We start from the raw sequence: 17,094 nt of genomic DNA, 5'->3' as shown, positions 1-17,094 counted from the left end.
AGTTTTAAGGTCAGGTTAGACAACCATTTATCTGAAATGATTTAGACCAGTAATTCTCTGCCTTTGTAGACTTGAGGCATCCTTCAACAGACTTGAGGAACCCTTTGATAGACTCAGGCAACCCTCAGAAAATGCTAGCTCTTAATTTATACTCCTGTTTTGACAACAAAAAATAATAGAGCAATTCCTGTTGCAAAGAACTCAACAGGTTGAAATGCTTTTAACCCTATAGGTCGTATCTAGATGAGTGCGGCCATGCAGTATGTGGCACTGCAAACATGTCTGTGATGCCACATACTGCACATTCATTTGTTCTCTGCACTGCAAGGAAGCAACATGAGGGGTTTTTTTTTTTTACCCCTGGATAGCCAGGATTGAAAAAAACCCATGGAAAAAGAAGTGGAGTGGAGCATGTGGTGTCAGCATGCACCCCCCAAAGTTGGAGCCTTGCCAGCCAGAGCTGTACTCTACTGCCGGCCAGGCTCCATGTGGCAGGATTGCCACTGCTGCAGCCACGGGAGGCCCCCAGGATGCTAGGTAAGGCTTCTGGGGCCAGCACTGGGCTGGCCCCAGTCTCCCCTACCCCTCCCAGGGTAACTTGCTGCGTGCCAGAGTGCACATGGCACAGGCGTTCCCCAGAGACAACTAGCAGCGGCACAAAGTGTGCCGCTGCTAGTTGTCCCCAGGGAACCAAATATCCATGTATATATGGACATGGCTATGTATTTCTATTTGATATCTCTAGGTTTTTCCTTATGAATCATGTTTGCACACATACCAATGTTAAGACTTTGTGACACCCCTCAAAGGATCTCAAGGCACTCCAGGATTTAGACTCACTTTTCAGACAGTGATAATCCTACCTTGACTAGGGGGTTGATGGCCTCCTGAGGTTCTTGCCAGCCATACTTTTCTACAATTATATGAATATTATGACAATGTGGCAAGTTATCCATGTTGCAATCAGAACTGGATTAGGGCCAATGTTAAGACAAACAGTCTAATGGAGATATAATGGAGAAGGTCATTGCATGGCAGAAAAAAAAACAACCTGATAAGACTAGCTAATTGCTCGTCAAGCATGATGGGGGGGTGGGGGTCGGGCAGGGACAGAGGCCTGCGTCATCCCCCTGGCCTTGGGTTGGGGTCCGGCTTCTCTCCCTTCCCTGTCTGCCGCTTCGGGCCTGGGTTCATTTCCTCCCCTAATTCCCACTGTTGTTTTGGGTCTGGTTCCTCCTCACTGCTTTGGGTGCAGGCGCATGCACCTCCCCCTGACCACCTGCCTCTCAGGGTTGGTGGGGAGGGAGGGGAGCAGTGACAGGCAGCCAGTGGCAGCCGGGGCCGGCAGTGGTGGCCAGTGGGGCTGGTGGCAGGTGGCCGGTGCTGGTGGCTGCGTGCTGCCCCTGGATAATCCCCCCTTCCCCTTCCCCTCTCTCTTCCGGCTGTTGTTTGGGGGGGCCTGCTCCGGCCCCTGGCTCCAAAGAGCATGGCCGGGTGGGAGGTGGAGGCTAGCGGCACTGGCCTTGCCCCTGCTCTGCATCCCCTCCATTATGGTGGAGCTCCAGTTCCCACTGTCTCCCCCTGCCTCCAAGGAGTTGGGCTGGGGGGTGGCAAGGCCAGCACTACTGTCTCACCCCCACACCCTGGCCCCCTGATTGGCTGCCAACCAGAGTGCGAATAAAGCGTTACAGACAGACAGACAAAGGCTTTTATAATATTAGCATACTCAGGGAAAGAGCATTGTATGTGTGTCAATCTGGGTGAGCAAGAAATATTTTGGGATACAACACAATTGAGAGAACAGTCTCAGTGGGCACATCTACACGTGTGCCCCACTGTGCAGTTGGTACTGCACATTCATTTAGTATTTGCTTTAGCAAGAACAGGCAATCCCTGCTAATGTGGTTTCACTTAGCGCTATTTTGCTATAGCGCTCATTTAAAATTCACACTTGATTCCACTTAGTGCTGAGCCAGTTTCGTTACAGTGCTCAGCGAAGCAGTGGTGGTGAGAAGTGATAAGTGGAAGTGAATAGGCGGGTGAGCATGAGCATGGGGCCCATACTGGTGCCAGTGCAGGGCACCAGGAGCGCAATGCCTGGGCTGGCACATGGTGCCGGAGCGGCTGGCGGGTGGGGAGAAGCAGCACTGGTGTAAAGCGGCGAGTGGGCAGGCGGGCATGAGTGCAGGGCCTGTGCCAGTGCCTGGGGCCAGGGTTAGCAAGGGGCCCAGAGCAGGGCAGCAGGAACACAGGTTCAGGCTGGCACGTGGGGCCAGAGCGGCTGGCAGACGGGCGGGGGGATTGGGGAGAGGTGGTAGCAGTGAGAAGCAGCAGTACCCAATTATCTCTATTTACATTAATTCCTATGGGGAAAATGGGTTTCACTTAGTGTGGTTCTGCTTCACGCTTGGTCTGTCTAGAACCAATTAAAAGTGCTAAGCGGGGGTTGCCTTTACTAAATGACTGCGCAGTATCTGCTGGTAATGGTGGTACACAGGTCATTTCTGACCCTACTGTGCAGTAGCTCATTGATACTATACAGTAGAGGCAGTGTCATGGTTAGTGCCTGCTGACGCTATGTCACCATAGCAACGAGCATTTCACATAGATGCACCCAGTGAGACTCAAAGCTATGCCCATGAATATATCTATCATACAGCATCCCACCAACTCCTGCTTCAGATGAAATGCTGCATTACTTTATGGACAGCTACTGGAAGTTGATGACTCAGTCCTAAAGAGTAACAAGGTTTTTTGTATCTGGTGACTTAGTGCAAAGACTGGAGAAGTGAGATTGGATACGAGAAGTTCTGGGATAATGGGGTCTCTATGAGCTGAAGATGCTGCTTACAGACCATGTGACGTTTGTAAAAAACAAAATGAAAAACAATGGACTTTTTGTTGCTAACAAAATGTTTTATCACCCCCAGAAATGATGACACGCATATTCAGATGGTAATATCAGGAATCAGATTGATTTCATGTTGGCAAGCCAAAGGTGAAAGTTGGGCATCCTTAATTGTAGGACCTTTTCAGATGCAGATTATGGCAATAACCTGGTGTGGGGGCTAGCAACACTCCCGTCCCTCGAGCAGCCAGCAGGGAAAAGCCTGGGACCATGAAGGCAGACTTCTCTAATGAGAGAGTCCTGCCAGGGCCTGGCCACGCCCCGCTCAGCTCAGCTCCCTGCAGAAGGGAAGGGAGGGCTGCTCTAGAACTCCCCAGCTTCTAGGATGAGCCACTGCAGGCATGTGCCTGAATTTCCTCAGTCCAGAGAGAACATCTGTTCAGTTTCCGAACAGTTCAGCCTAGCCAGGTTAGACTAACCTGCAAAGATTGAATCAATTCAGGCTCTGTCTTTTTTAATGTCTGTCCCTAGCCATTAAGACAATATTGCCTTCCCATCACTATTTGTTATAACATTACGATGACGCTTGTGTTATGATTCCTCTCTCTCTTTATCCCACCACTGTGACTCTTATATTTAAGACATTCTGCATTGTGGTAATTGTTAGTGGCAATAAATGCACTGGCTGCTTTAAGAGCATGTTCCACAGGGGGACCTAGTGTCCTTCCTAATTCCTACACTGGCATTATATTCTGTGAGACTGGTCTGGATCTAGAGCCACATTTATATTGTTACTCTTCCAAGCCCAGGACCACTGACAAGAAATAGACCTTCATCTGTACCCAGGCTCAAGAATTAGGAAGTCTAGGGGGCTTACAGGGGTCCTAAACATGAGTCCCAGCTCTGTTCTCAGGCTTCCCTGAGTAGCCCTCGACCCTTGAAAATCAGTTTGCTTTTATAATGCCAAAGTCTGAGTATCTTAGCCTGGGTGTTTAGTTTTTATAACACTGTAATCTGTGATATATAACTATTAATTGCGTCTTTAGTCAAGCTGTGCCAGAATCAAAATGAAAAAAACTTCTGAACTAGATTTACAATAATGTAAATGAATGTAAAATTTGCTCAACATAATTTAGACATGTCAGTGTTACTAGAACATTTAAAAAAATAGAAATTTTTTGATTCTGCTAGTTTCCTCTTTACAGAGTGTTGTAAAAGGACTAGGGTTGGGTATATGACCAATCAAATAACGTTTGGTCAAATATCAGGCAAAAAATTGTAAAACATTGACAATGCAGTCAAATAATACACAAAATCCCACAAGTTTTCCATTAAGAAATATGTCAAAAACAATAAAACATTATTTCTGTTAAGAAAACTGGAAAAAAAATTCACTCCCCCCAAAATTGCCATAATCTTTGACCAGTCAAAAACTATGCAGTCAATTGATCAGTCAATTGACCAGCTTGCCAATCCTAAAAAGAATAAAAATCAAACATAATCTAGCAACATGTAAATACATCAAACCAGTATCTGTTCCAGTGCCAAATATCAAACATTGCTGACTTTTAAATGTAATTTTCTAATTAATATTACCTTTGGTCCCATTGGCCCACGTTGTCCGATCTCCCCTACCGGACCCTACAAAAGACAGCTAAATTTACCAACAAACCAATATAAGATTTCACTGCAACAATTCAAACAAAAAAAATTAAATCAGTCATGTAAAGAAGTCTGCTAGTTGCATTATCAATAAAGGAAATTTAGAATATTAAACAATTTTAGAATATTTTAAAGCCTGATTGACATGTATTGCATGGTGTCTTACCACTTCAGTGACAGTTTGCTTATATTTGCTTAATATTTTCTTATAGAGGACACGGAAGCTTTCTTTAAAATTACCCAAGTGATGCAGTTTCAAGGAGTTATTTTCAGCCATTTACTATTATTTACATACTTGCCTGAAACAAAAGGCTGTCTTCAGTCTGAAACAATATTTCTGCTATGATTAAATCAAAATGGTGTCACTATTTTCAAATCTGTGCTGGAAAAATATACAGTTTCCTATGTTAAAATAAATTTTATGACCTCCTGACTCCTTGCTGAAGCTGCTTCAGTTTGTTAGTGTTAGAGGGCAACACTTGACAGAGTTATGAATCCCACAGGTATAGTCAGTGGTCTGCTGAAAAGTGGTTATGCATACACACTGAATTTTTGTAAAGCAACCACTCAGGGTTTATCTACACTGCAGTGATGGTGTCCACAGCACTGGGGGCCTGAATCCTGTCCACCTGCTTGAATCCTCTGACACACCCCAAACCTGGAGAGGGAGTCTTTAGGAGATATGTGGGGCCAGGGGGAAGGGAACAAAGCACATGATGTGGTTCAGTGAAACAGTTATTATCTGGGAAAAGTGCAGACCCTGGGTTCTAGCTGGTGCCCTTGCTCCTGCTGAGATGAAAGATTTCTTCCTGTCCTGTCCTCCATCCATTTTGTCAAAATACTATGTTAGTGGCTCAGCTTTGAGAGGAGCGTCAGAAAAGGGAGAGAACAATACCCAGCCTGTCATATGATGGTTAGTTGGTTGTGTTGGGAAGCAAAATGGGCACTGCTTCTTCCCTCTGAGTGAGACAGGGAGCCTAGAATTCAGGAACCGCAGCATCTAAGTGAATGTCCTCAAACTTCCTAACGTAATGGAAAACTTTCATATCACTTCTTCTGCCACAAAACTCCTAACCCTGTCCTAAAGACTGACATGGAGTCAGGCAGCTCTGCTCCACAATGGTGGTGCACTGCCTCCCATTCCACATCTCCGTTGCCCTCAGTCTTCCTGCAGACTAATGATCCATCGTGGAACCCCAGGGGTCTATGGAATAGCGTGAAAACCACCGCTGTAGCCTGCTGAGCTATGGAGGCAAAACACACACACAGAAGACCCTTTTCTCTTCCTGAGGATATGTCCGACAGTCACTTATTCTGAATAACTCCATTTTCAGGCATCTAAGTCTACTATGTATTCACAAAGGGCATGTGTATGGGCAACAGCTGCTACTGAGCATGCTTTGTCTGCACAGCTAATTACTACACGTGCAGTGCTACACATCCAGGAGAAGAATTCCATTGGACACATAAGTGCCAAAAATGCCCTCTAGACTGCCAATAACTGGCCACTTGGATAATTAGGGAAGAACAGAATGCCAGCCTCAGCAGTCAGGAAATGACAAAGATAAGATTGCCAATGCTGCCTGACCTCAGTCTCCTTGTGTGCATACATCAGAATATAGCCTTGACCTACACTGGAGCATCTAATGCTACAAAAGCAGTTTCTTTTAAATGGAACAGATTTAGGATGGTTATGTTCTCTAAACAGTGGGGAGCTCACACCCAAGGAGTTCTTAACTGATGCACACCTCCACATGGTGATCGAGGGCATGCCTACACTGCCTCTGCACCATGCTCAGGACTGCTGCCAAGAAGCACATGCTGCCCCCTTGCACCCCCTCTGTGCTCACTAAGTACCAGAAATAAAGCAGCATAGTTGGTTAGAGCAGCCCTGAGCACATACCTGAGCATCACCTTCATGCACTGTGCCGTGGGAGTGCTTCTGGGCACATGGGGATGGCACCTCTCATTAGCTATCCTGCAAGTGTGTGCACTGTGGCAAGGGTCATAGCATGGATGCCTTTGGTGTGCCAGGAATAATAAATACTGTGTAATTTGCCTGAGGTGAAAATAAGACCACAAAACATGTCCACATGAGGGCTGTGCTGCCAAATTGCCCATCCTGCCATCTGCTCCTGATCACATGCTCCAAACAGGAATACAGCAGCAACGTTTTTCTAGGACCAACCCCAGTAACTACTCTTGGGCAAACTGGAGACCCAGGTCTTGAAAGTGGCTACTGAAGGATGCCTCAGACCAGCCTCCCTGGCATGCTTCCAGGTTTGAAGTATGTGTGAGAGTTCATGGGTGGTGTGTGCTCAGAGGCTGACTGACACAGTGCTGTCTTTCCGAGATTGCAGGTGAGTCACGGGTGCAAGCTTCCCTTACTCATTTGACTGTGGTATCAACTCTAAAGCCCAATGATGACACTAAGCAAATGAATGGCAGCTAAATATTTAGTTAATGCAGAAAAGACTATATTTTAACTATTAATATGTGGGTAGGTTGAGAGGAGATCCCTGAAATTACAGCCTAGCCCTTTAGCATGATTAAAAAAGAATCCAGCGCTTGCCATGAAATAAATGTGACATGCTTGCATTAAACCAATTTCTTTATAAAAGGGTGAATTAAAGTTTTGTATGTAGCCAATAGCAACTGCTTTGTTTTTGTTGTTACTAATTACACACAAAACAATTATGCGCAGCTTTCATTTAGTTGGTTTTTGACAATTTGCCATCCCTTCTAGGGAAAATGCAAAGGAAGCAAATGCAGGGCAAATAGAGACAATGCACCTCCTAACAGCTGGTTTTAATTAAAATGTTCTTAGGAGCAGAGTCATTCTTCCAACACAGCCAGAAACTTCTAGAGGTTTTATAGGACATAAATAGCTCACAACACTTTCATGCAATACTAGCAAGTGTCTGGAATCATTTTTGATTAAAAGGAAGTATTTCTGTGCCTATTTCATTGACCTAAGGCCTTGAAGAGTGAATGCAAAATGACAGGGAGAACAAACTTTTTGAGTTCTGTGCAAAAGCAATGAGACCTCTTTTTTTGTGCTGGTTATAGCACAATGATTTGGAAATTATGTCCGTATTGGAAGCAAAGCTGAGAGCAATGGCATCACTTTTGCAGGTTGGAATGGGCAATTTGCTGCTTGCTAGTTAATGACCTCTATTATTATTTTTTAATGTGATGGTTTTGACCACTCATTATTATTATTTTTAAAAGGAACATAAGGAAATGGTGCATTTGCTTAAAATAAAACAGATGTCAAATGAATTTTCAGCATTGTGGCTTCCAGCTAGTGAAATATCAGACCACTTCAGCAACTGGCTTTTCACACTGGCCCCTAGCACTATCCTAGCTCCAATTTCCAATATTTTGTGTAGGCTGTCACAATATCTCTGGACAGGTCTCTTTCTCCAGTTATGCTACTTTATATTAAAGATAAGCCAGGTGCAGAGTTCCTGAAGCGTGAACTCTGCAGTGGAGAAAGTCTGTGGGGATGGAAAACGTATCGTCATTAGGAGGCCTATTCAAAGTGCCTCCTGAGAAGTGTGGGGACATAACCCAGGCAGCTGGGAATGCACTGATTCAACACACCCAGCTTCAATTTATTGAGGAAGACTCAAAGGGAACTCTGGTGGATTTTAAAATTTCCCACCCTGGCAATATTCTGAAACCTGCATTCAAGTGGCTTAATGAATTTAATAAGATTGCTGTTTTAAATATTTGCTTGCCTGAGTAAGATCTGCAGCCTCAGGCCCTACAGAACCTCATGGAAACAAAGTTATTCTAAGTAGTATTATTATCGACTTCAAAGAGATTATAGTCACACTGTAAATATTCACTGGATTATGCAGTTGAGATTTGCCAGCTGAAAAGAGTTTTTGCTGTTAATCTTTTTAAAGTTGTTTTAAATCAGGGAATATCATTTAGTTTTTGGGTTATTTAAGAAAGAACAATTGCTAAAGGAAAAAGAATGAAGAGTCTCAATCAGGCTCTTCTGGGAATTGACTCCAAGTTTGTCTTTGTTTTTATTAGTGCAATGCTCACAAAACCAAACAATTAATAGAGCTATCAAACCAGCCACAGAGACCTGGTTGAATGGTGTAGCACTGCAAGCTATTTCAGTCCTGACCAGAAAGTTTTCTATCTTTCTGGTTTCTGGGTGCTTTTAAGGAGAAACTCCCAATTGTACCCACGTGTGAAAATGTGCAAATTAATTTTCATGCGTGACCAAAACCTCTGAATTTATAAAGAGATCTATGATAATGAAAGCCCAAGGCATTCCCTTAGCATGTCATTGTAAATGGTATGCTGTACTGCTCTGATACTGGTTGAAGTACCACATCTAGGAGGCCATGGAACTACACTTTTCAGAAAGGCTTAACCCTCATGCCACTTATGGAAGAAATGAATAAAAATTTGAAAATTAAAGCAATGTTTGCTTATCACAGGCTATATGAATGCAGCACAGTTCACGGGACATAGCAGTTTAAGAATATTAAAATTCAGGAAAGCAGTGTTGGAGACTTAAAGAAACAATGGGCTCCTGTACATGTTTAGGGAGGCTGCTCCAATGAGCTGTACTTCCAGCGCGTCAGAACAGATTCAACTGAATCTGCTGGAGCATTGTGATTATTGTGCTCCAGCAGACTCCAGCATCATGTACATCAGCATCCCTGCACTGAAAATGGTGGCGGGGCACTTTAAACTAAAGCTCGTTCGATGAGCTTTAGTTCAAAGTGCCCTGCTGCCATTTTTCAGTGCAGGGATGCTGATACATGTAATGCTCTGGGGGCTTTTAATTAATGAGGCTCTTGGAGCTGTGCTAATTAAAGGATACACCTTAGCCTCCCAGATGATGTCAATAAACACCCAAGGGTATGATCCTATATGGTGTAGAAGAGGGAGTAGATGGGCTGTCTCTTATCTCCCTCAGTTTGTGTGCTGGAGTTTATGAAGGAGGAGTGGGTATAGTGTAAGCAGATAGGGAAGATGGCCATAGAGATCAATAATTTAAAATGTCAAAGGCTAAAGACTTCAAGGGATAAGGGAGACTGAAGCAAGACAAGAAAAGAGGCTTTTAGACTTAGCAAGCATCAAGTCTCTAGGCAGTACCTTCATAAAAACAGTAGCCAAGAAATGGAGAGGATAGTAGCTAAATTTTTGTTTCAGATGGTGGACTGTAGCCAGATTGCTCAGAATAAACCAAAAATACTTTATTAGCCAGTGGTAAAATAAACTATCCAAAAGGGGTAGTCAGAAGTTGGTTAATGCAATGGTACAAGAGGATTTAATACCCTATTTACCTGAATCTGAGATAACTTTTAATTCAAGTGACTCCCCAATAACTAGATTCTAAATTTGTTATAATTTTCCAAGTATAGAACTAACTATTGCAGGGTCATCTTAAATCATCCCCCTGCCCTATTCCAGAAGGAAAAGAAGTAGCAGCAGGGGAGGCTGGTGGCAGATGACCCCTGCCCCTTGCAATCCCAACACTTGTTCCTCCTGTTGTCTGTCCCCCCATGCCAGAGCCCCCTAGTACTTGCCCCCCCATGGTGCCTGAACCCTCTGCCCCCCCTACAGTCTCTGCCCCCTTTGCCTCCCACAGCCTCTACCCCCTAACCTCTGCCCACCACCTGCCTCCTACAGCTCTACCCCCCTGCAGCCCTTGCCCCCTACAGCTCCCCACCACTGAGCCCTGATAATGAGACCTTGAACAGAATGCTTCATGTGTTGACAATGACTGATTTAATTAATATCATTTTATTTTCGTTATTATTTTCTATCCCATAATCTAACATTTGACTCACCATTTTGACTATGCATATGCACTGCCACTGAATTGTACACAATGGGCACATCTACATATGCTGTTACTGTGCATGAATAAACTGAGGAGTTTATTGCTCTGGAGTACTAATTGCTCCTGGACGTACCGTTTGAACATGCGCCCAGGAGAATTAACTCCAGAGCACTAAGTTCTGCAGTTTATTCATGTGCAGCATGTGGAGCAGGGTCAGAGCAGCCCCAGCTGGCAAGGGGCCCCAGGGTGAGCCTACCAGCCTGGAGTTGCTCCTCCCAGCTCAATGTGCTGCAGAGGGGCTGGCTGGGGCATGGGGGAGCTTCAGCTTGGGGCTGGCAGGCAGCCTTTGCCCTGAAGCATCCTTGTGCCCCAGCCACCAGAGCAGCATCTACATGTGTGCTGCTGCAGATTTTTTACTCCACAGCAGGATAGTACTTGTATTTACAAGTACTAACTTGCTGCAAAATAAATTAGCTTACTCCAGCCTAATAGGAGAACATGTGTAGATGTCAAGACATTTACTGGGCAGCTAATTAGTCAACTGCACAGTAAATGTCTCATGTGGACACGCCCACTGATACCCACATCTTTCTCTTGAGTGGTTTCAGGTAAACTGAAAAATCGAAGTCACAGAACTGAATAGCCTGATCAATAGAGTGGTTATACAAGGGAAGAAAGGAAGGCTTACGTCGAAAGAGGCTACGTATTCAGGTTTGAGGTAAGACACCTTAAGGAACATCATAGGCAAAAAAACCCCACTTCACTAATCCTATATATTTTTTAAAACTGTAATAGATCAGCTAATGAATTAACTACAACTAAACCAATCAAAATCAGAAGGAAATTAAACTGATTTCTCTGGGAAACATCCTAATATAATTTAGTGCCATATAAACAGAGAGCAACTCAAACCAACCCAGTGAAGTCACTCTAGTCCAGGGGTGGGCAATTATTTCAGCTGGAGAGCCACTTAATGAGTTTTGGGAACTTGTCAAGGGCCACATCTATCTCTCTCTTTCTTTCTCTTCTCTCTCTGTCTCTCTCTTTCCCTTTTCTCTCCTCTCTCTTCTCTTCAATCTCTCTTCCCTTCTCTTTCATCTCTCCTCTCTCTCCATTTCTCTCTCTCTCTCCGTATCTTTCTCCCCTCTCTCTTCCTCCCTCTTTCCAGAACCCATCAAGAGCTGTAGTTTACCAGGAACCCTGAAACTCAGCTGTGGACCCAGACAGGGACTTCCACTGTGGCGTGTGGGCAGCGGCATCAGATGTGGGCACAGCCAGCAGCCCCCGATGTGGAACCTGCCAATGGTGTCACAGCTGATGCTGCTGCCCACCCAGTGCGGTGGAAACTCCTGCCTTGGTCCGCAGCTGATGCCGCCGGCAGGTTCCAAATCAGGGCTCCAGATGGGAGCTTCCACTGCACTGGGAGAGTGTTAGCTGTGGATCAGCAGGTTCTGTGTTGGGGTTCCTGAACCTGCCTGCAGCATCCACAGCTGCTGCTGCTGCCTGCTCACTGTGGCAGAAGCCCTACCCAGGTCCAAGGCTAATGCTACTGCATCAAGGGCTAAAGCTGCTGGGTGGAAGCCACACACAGGCTCTTCAAACTGTTGGTGGGCTGGATCCACCCCTCGGGCTGTATTTTGCCCATCCCTGCTCTAAGCATACACCTATGTGAGAGAGATGCTGGTCCTGTACTACTCATTTTCCCTGAAAGAGAGACAAAACAAGACACTGGTACCACATAAACTCTGTGTTATATAATAAGTGTGGACTAGTTAAAACACCAACTGCCTTCTGGACAGACTGCATGTAGAAGGGAAGGAATGCATTTTTAAACAAAACAAAGCAAAATAAAACAAGAAACTAAAACCTTACATGTGGTCTTCTGGATCCTAGGGTTCTGGGCTCACTTAACAAACCGATGTTCCCTGACCCTTCCATATCCTAAGGAAAAAAGAAAGAGTTACTGAACACCTTGTCTTGCCTTCACCTCATCTTTTAGCCTTTTATATCAGGAGTTCCTCTTGAATGTTGTAAAACAAAGACACCAAAGAAGCCACCAATACGTCAAATCGTTCTCCAGAACTTCTTTTGTATCAGTATGCTGCAAGTATTAAATGTAAAGATATTCAAACTTTGTGATACTGCACTAGTCTTTCTGCCAGTCAAAAACCTCATGAACTGATGGGTTTGTCACCTTACCAGCCTTCCACATTATTTCAGACTGGAAAACAGCTGAACAAAATGAAAGCAACCTTCCCTTTTACAGCATAATTTGTGCTCCTTTTTTATTTTGTCATTTACCTATCCAATACTAGCACATTGCATCATGAACCTGTAAGTGTAATAACTTTTAAAAGCTAAATACTTAAACATTTTTTCTGGCAACAGAGGTCCTATAGGCATTTTTGCCGAGAAGACCAATTGTGATGCAAGAATGGAAGATACTTCTTCCTCCTGCAACTGAATGCTGAGCTCCTGCTTGTGATTACTGTGGTTGCAAATGGTGATTCACATAGCTGGCTGAAGTGAATAGGAAAATGGTAGGGCTGAAAACAGCAGTGCCCATGTCTGGAAAGGGAAGAGGCTCCATAGGCCAAAAAATATCATGATCACCAGCATTTCCTGTAGCTATTTGTCACTACTTTTATTGGAGGCTGTGAAGACTGCACCATGCTCTCTCAATCTGCTTCCATCTTTTTTTGTACTCTCACTAACAGAGCACTCCACTGGGGCAAAACAGCAAGACTGAGTGCTGCCCAGCTTTTTTTCATTTAGTTTTGTTTTGATCTTCCATAGATTCTCAGAACATCAAATACTAACCGATTCTCAGGACATCAGATACTAAATGGGACCGGGTGAGATTAAGTGCACCTAACTGTTTGATCACTTCCCAGGAGGAATGCACAACTTGTGTCTCTTGATGCTTCACCTTGCTTTTACTGGTTTTAACTGGCCTCCTTGTAGCAATCTGTTTCCCTGGAAGAGTATGCCTGCTGTCTGTTTTACACAACATATTGTCATTGCTGACACCCATGTGTTTGTAATAGCTTTACCAGGTTCCTTTGGCAACACAAACTGTTCTTTTGGCAAGCACAAATGCCAACAAACCCTGTCTCCCTCTTCCCTGCCTTGCTGTTCAGTTTTGGCACTTAATTGATAACAGATGCTAACAAGTGCTAAAAGGCCTGTTTTGCAGAAGACACAGCTTTATTGCAATAAAAAGACTGCCAACCAAAAGCTAGTATTGCCCTGCTAAAACTGATAGACCACTCTGAGAGCATACACTGCTCTGTATTCTGACTTAACAGATGGTAGAAGTGGGCATCAAGAAGACTGTAGGAACAGTGTATCGAGATTGGGATTACCATCAAGGAATGCATAAATGACAAATATTCCAATCATCCTGGTCTATGAGTAAACAGATACATTTCTGCTATTCCAGCTGACAACTGGCTGGCCAAGAACTGTTTCCTGTGATTAGAGTTGAGATGCTATCTTCATGCCCCCTGCAGTACAAGATCCAGCATGGCCCACTGTACTGGCAACTGTAAGAGAGAGCCAGAGACTCCTGTCCCGCAGTCTAAGCAGGCTTGTCAGGAGGACCGCTATGAGAGCAAACAGAATTTTCAGATAAGCAGCACCAGCCCAAGAATAAGCAGCCTGGTGAGGGAGAGGTGGCTAATCCTCTTGAACCCAGAAAGTCTGACATCTGGGACCAGTGAGTCACTGGGCACAGATTCTAATGCTAGAAGCTGGATAAAAACAGGATCAGAGGAGTACCATGGGAGGAAGAGAGTGCCCAGAAGAGCACAGTGAGAGGTATAAAGTGGGGAGAAACTCCTGCAGAGAAGCAGAGCCCTCACATGGAAGGAGACAGAGATTGCTCACTGAGAAATCCTGGTAGGAGATTGGGTTCTTAGCTGCTAGGTGGGAGAAGGCCAGAAGGGGGTTTGCCCAAGGAAGCTTTGCTTTCTTAAAGGAGCTAGCTTGTGTGCTGCCTATTGCTCAGACTGGGCTACTTAAATTAAAGTAACAGCAAACCTTTTGTTAGGACTTACATGTATGTTTAGTTAAGCTGTTAGCTGGACTTCCAGTTAGTTTTGCTGGCAGGACTAGTAGGAGTGAGAGGAGGTCTCATCAGTGCCTACAGAGGGCAGAGACAGGGCTACAGAGCCCATAGCAGGGTGGAGACCAGGGCCAGGGGCCCGTAGTCCAAGAGGGGCAGAGGTACGAGCTCAAGAGAGTAAGCCTGGGGCTGAAGCCCAGAAGTCAGGACTAACATAGGCTAAAAGGCTCCAGCAAGAGAAAAGGGGCAGAGGCCAAGAAGGCCAAAGCTCCAACAAGCAAGTAACTGAATGAGACCACCTGTGAGCCATGGGCATGGCTGTAGGGGAGGTTGGAGGTCGTGAATAGTCACCAAGGCTACCAGTGCCGTAAGGCCCCTCGGACTGGGTTAACCAGGAACAACAGGTATGTAGGCAGGATAAGTGGTTCCCTGGGGTCCTGACAGCCTCTCGACAACTACTTTCACCCAAGAGACATCAATGGCATGGCAAGAGAAGGAGAGAGGAGAACCAAGGAACCAGTTAAGCAGGGATCCTAAAAGGTCACCAGGGGGTGCTATTACGTGTCGTGCCCCATCCTGCTACAGTAACCCTGTTCAAACTGTCAGCAGTGGCAGAAATTGCCACTGCACCGGTCAGCTGCAAATTCCCCGTGCAGGGAAACTTATAATTGATGTACAGCAGTAAAGTTGGATCCCAGATTAACTGCCCACAGAGTGCCACATAAGTTGAGGGCGAAGATAAGGTGGTGCATGCTGAGGCTCCATTTACTCCCAGATGGAAATATAGTTGTTTGTGGATTATAGCCACCTGGCACAAATCAGAGCAGTTTGTAGCTCTTAACACATGCTGGGGTTTGGACCAAGGTTATGTGTAACTGGCTCCCTGGCTGTCCTCCCCATTTCCTGAGCCAAGTGGACTTTAGTGCAGGGAAAAATTTGAGCTGGAATCTACACCGAGTCTAGATGAATGCAATGGAATATTTGTATATATTGTGTTTGGTTCCCAATTGCATACATGCTGGCTCTGATTTTAAAAAAATGCGAGACATGTAAGCAACTAAGGTACTATTTGGCATAAGTAGGGTACCAGAATTTGTTATTAAGCAAGCAATGGCAGTTGCACAACCTCTGCATTTAGAGTAGTCAGCAGGGTGGAAGAAAGGAATAATACAGAAGCTGAAGGAATTGCATCTATTTATTTCAGATTAAACTGATGGATTTTAAAACCACCATGTTACATTGGCCACATTGGGTGCATCCAGATGAATATGCAGGTGCCTCTTGCAGCATCTCAGACCCCTCTGAGACGCTGCAAGATGCATGTGTGCGAGCAAAAAAACCCATTCCCCATGCTGCAAATTTGCAGCATGGGGGCAAAATTAGACCCCTGGATATCCAGGGGTCTAATTTTGCCCCCATGCTGCAAATTTGCAGCATGGGGGCAAAATTAGACCCCTGGATATCCAGGGGTCTAATTTTGCCCCCATGCTGCAAATTTGCAGCATGGGGGCAAAATTAGACCCCTGGATATCCAGGGGTCAAAAAAAAAAGTGCTGCGAAACAGCAGGCTAAGGCACAGTCCCAAACCATGCCCCGAAGCAACTGGGCTCGGTCCTCCACATAGATGGTGGGGACATGGGGGGGGGGACCATGTTGGCGGGGGCTACCTGGCCCCAGTCCCTGATTGCTCCCCTGCTGGGTGCCAGCTCCTGGATTGTTTCCCCCATTCCCCGATTGCTCCCCTGCCCAGCCCCTGCTCCCCGATCTCTCTCCTGGATAGCCCCAGCTCCCCAACTGCTCCCCTGCCTAGCCCCTGCTCCCTGATCACTCCCATGCCCAACCCCTGCTCCCTGATTGCTCCCCCTGCTTCCTGATCGCTCCTCTGCACAGCCCCCATTCTCCAATCGCTCTCCTGCCCAGCCCCTGCTCCCTGATTTCTCCCCTGCACAGCCCCTGCTCCGATTGCTCCTCTGCCTGGCCCCACCCGCAGCACAGCCCACACTCACCGGCAGTAGCAGTGGTGGTTGGGGCTACTCAGGGCCCCATGGCAGAGCCCCCCTGCACAGCATGGGGAAGTGGGGGGCAGCAGGGATTGGCCTCAGCCGCCTGGCACCCATGCTGCCGCATGACATGGTTGCAGCTTGGCTTGGCAGGGTCCTGTGCTGCACCAGACACTGTCTGGCAGCTCTGGGTTGCTCCAGTTGTCCCCTAGAGCCTGGCACCACTCAGCCTGAGTGGCCCCAAGCTGCCAGATAGCCTGCAGCACCACATGGCACCCTGCCAGCCGGGCTGCACCCTGGCAATCAGGCAGTGTCAGTTTGGGTGTCAGGCAGCCGAGGCTGATCCCTGCTGCCCCCTACAACATTGACGGACGCTGCTATAGCCAGTGAGTGTGGGGACACTGGGGCTGGATGGTGCAGCCATCAGGGGCTGGGACAGGCAGGGCGAATGATGGAGGATGATTGGGGTCTGGGTCTGGGTGGAGGGTCATGGGCCCTGCGGGGGGGTTTGCCCCTGAAAGGGGTCATGGGGTCCCTGTTGGAGGACTTTGGCCCCTGTTGAGGGGGTGTATCCCTTTTGGGGGGGGGTGTAGCTCCTGTTGAGGGGCTGTGGGCCCCTGTTGGGGGACTGTGGCCCTGTGGGGATGCAGCCCATGAGCTGTGTGGGGGCTTCACCCTGTGGGGGGCAGGGGACCCTCCA

At 46.3% G+C, this 17,094-nt stretch overlaps 1 protein-coding gene across 5 annotated transcripts in view; it reads right to left on the bottom strand.

Annotated features, from left to right (window-relative positions):
• The window catches only part of COL15A1 (collagen type XV alpha 1 chain), a 347,975-nt gene that overhangs the window by 100,666 nt on the left and 230,215 nt on the right, over positions 1-17,094 (bottom strand). For all 5 annotated transcript variants that reach the window (XM_019509150.1, XM_019509145.1, XM_019509146.1 and 2 more), the window contains 2 exons: positions 12,201-12,269; positions 4,445-4,489 (listed from right to left, as the gene is read on the bottom strand). In XM_019509150.1, the coding sequence (XP_019364695.1) occupies positions 4,445-4,489; positions 12,201-12,269 (114 nt within the window). The remainder of the gene's footprint in view (positions 1-4,444; positions 4,490-12,200; positions 12,270-17,094) is intronic.

This window comes from Gavialis gangeticus, unplaced genomic scaffold (assembly GCF_001723915.1).
Source record: "Gavialis gangeticus isolate Ggan-Ray unplaced genomic scaffold, GavGan_comp1, whole genome shotgun sequence".
In the NCBI taxonomy this organism is placed as follows: domain Eukaryota; kingdom Metazoa; phylum Chordata; order Crocodylia; family Gavialidae; genus Gavialis; species Gavialis gangeticus.
Note: the sequence above shows the minus strand (reverse complement) of the source record. Positions and strands in the feature narration are given on the sequence as shown.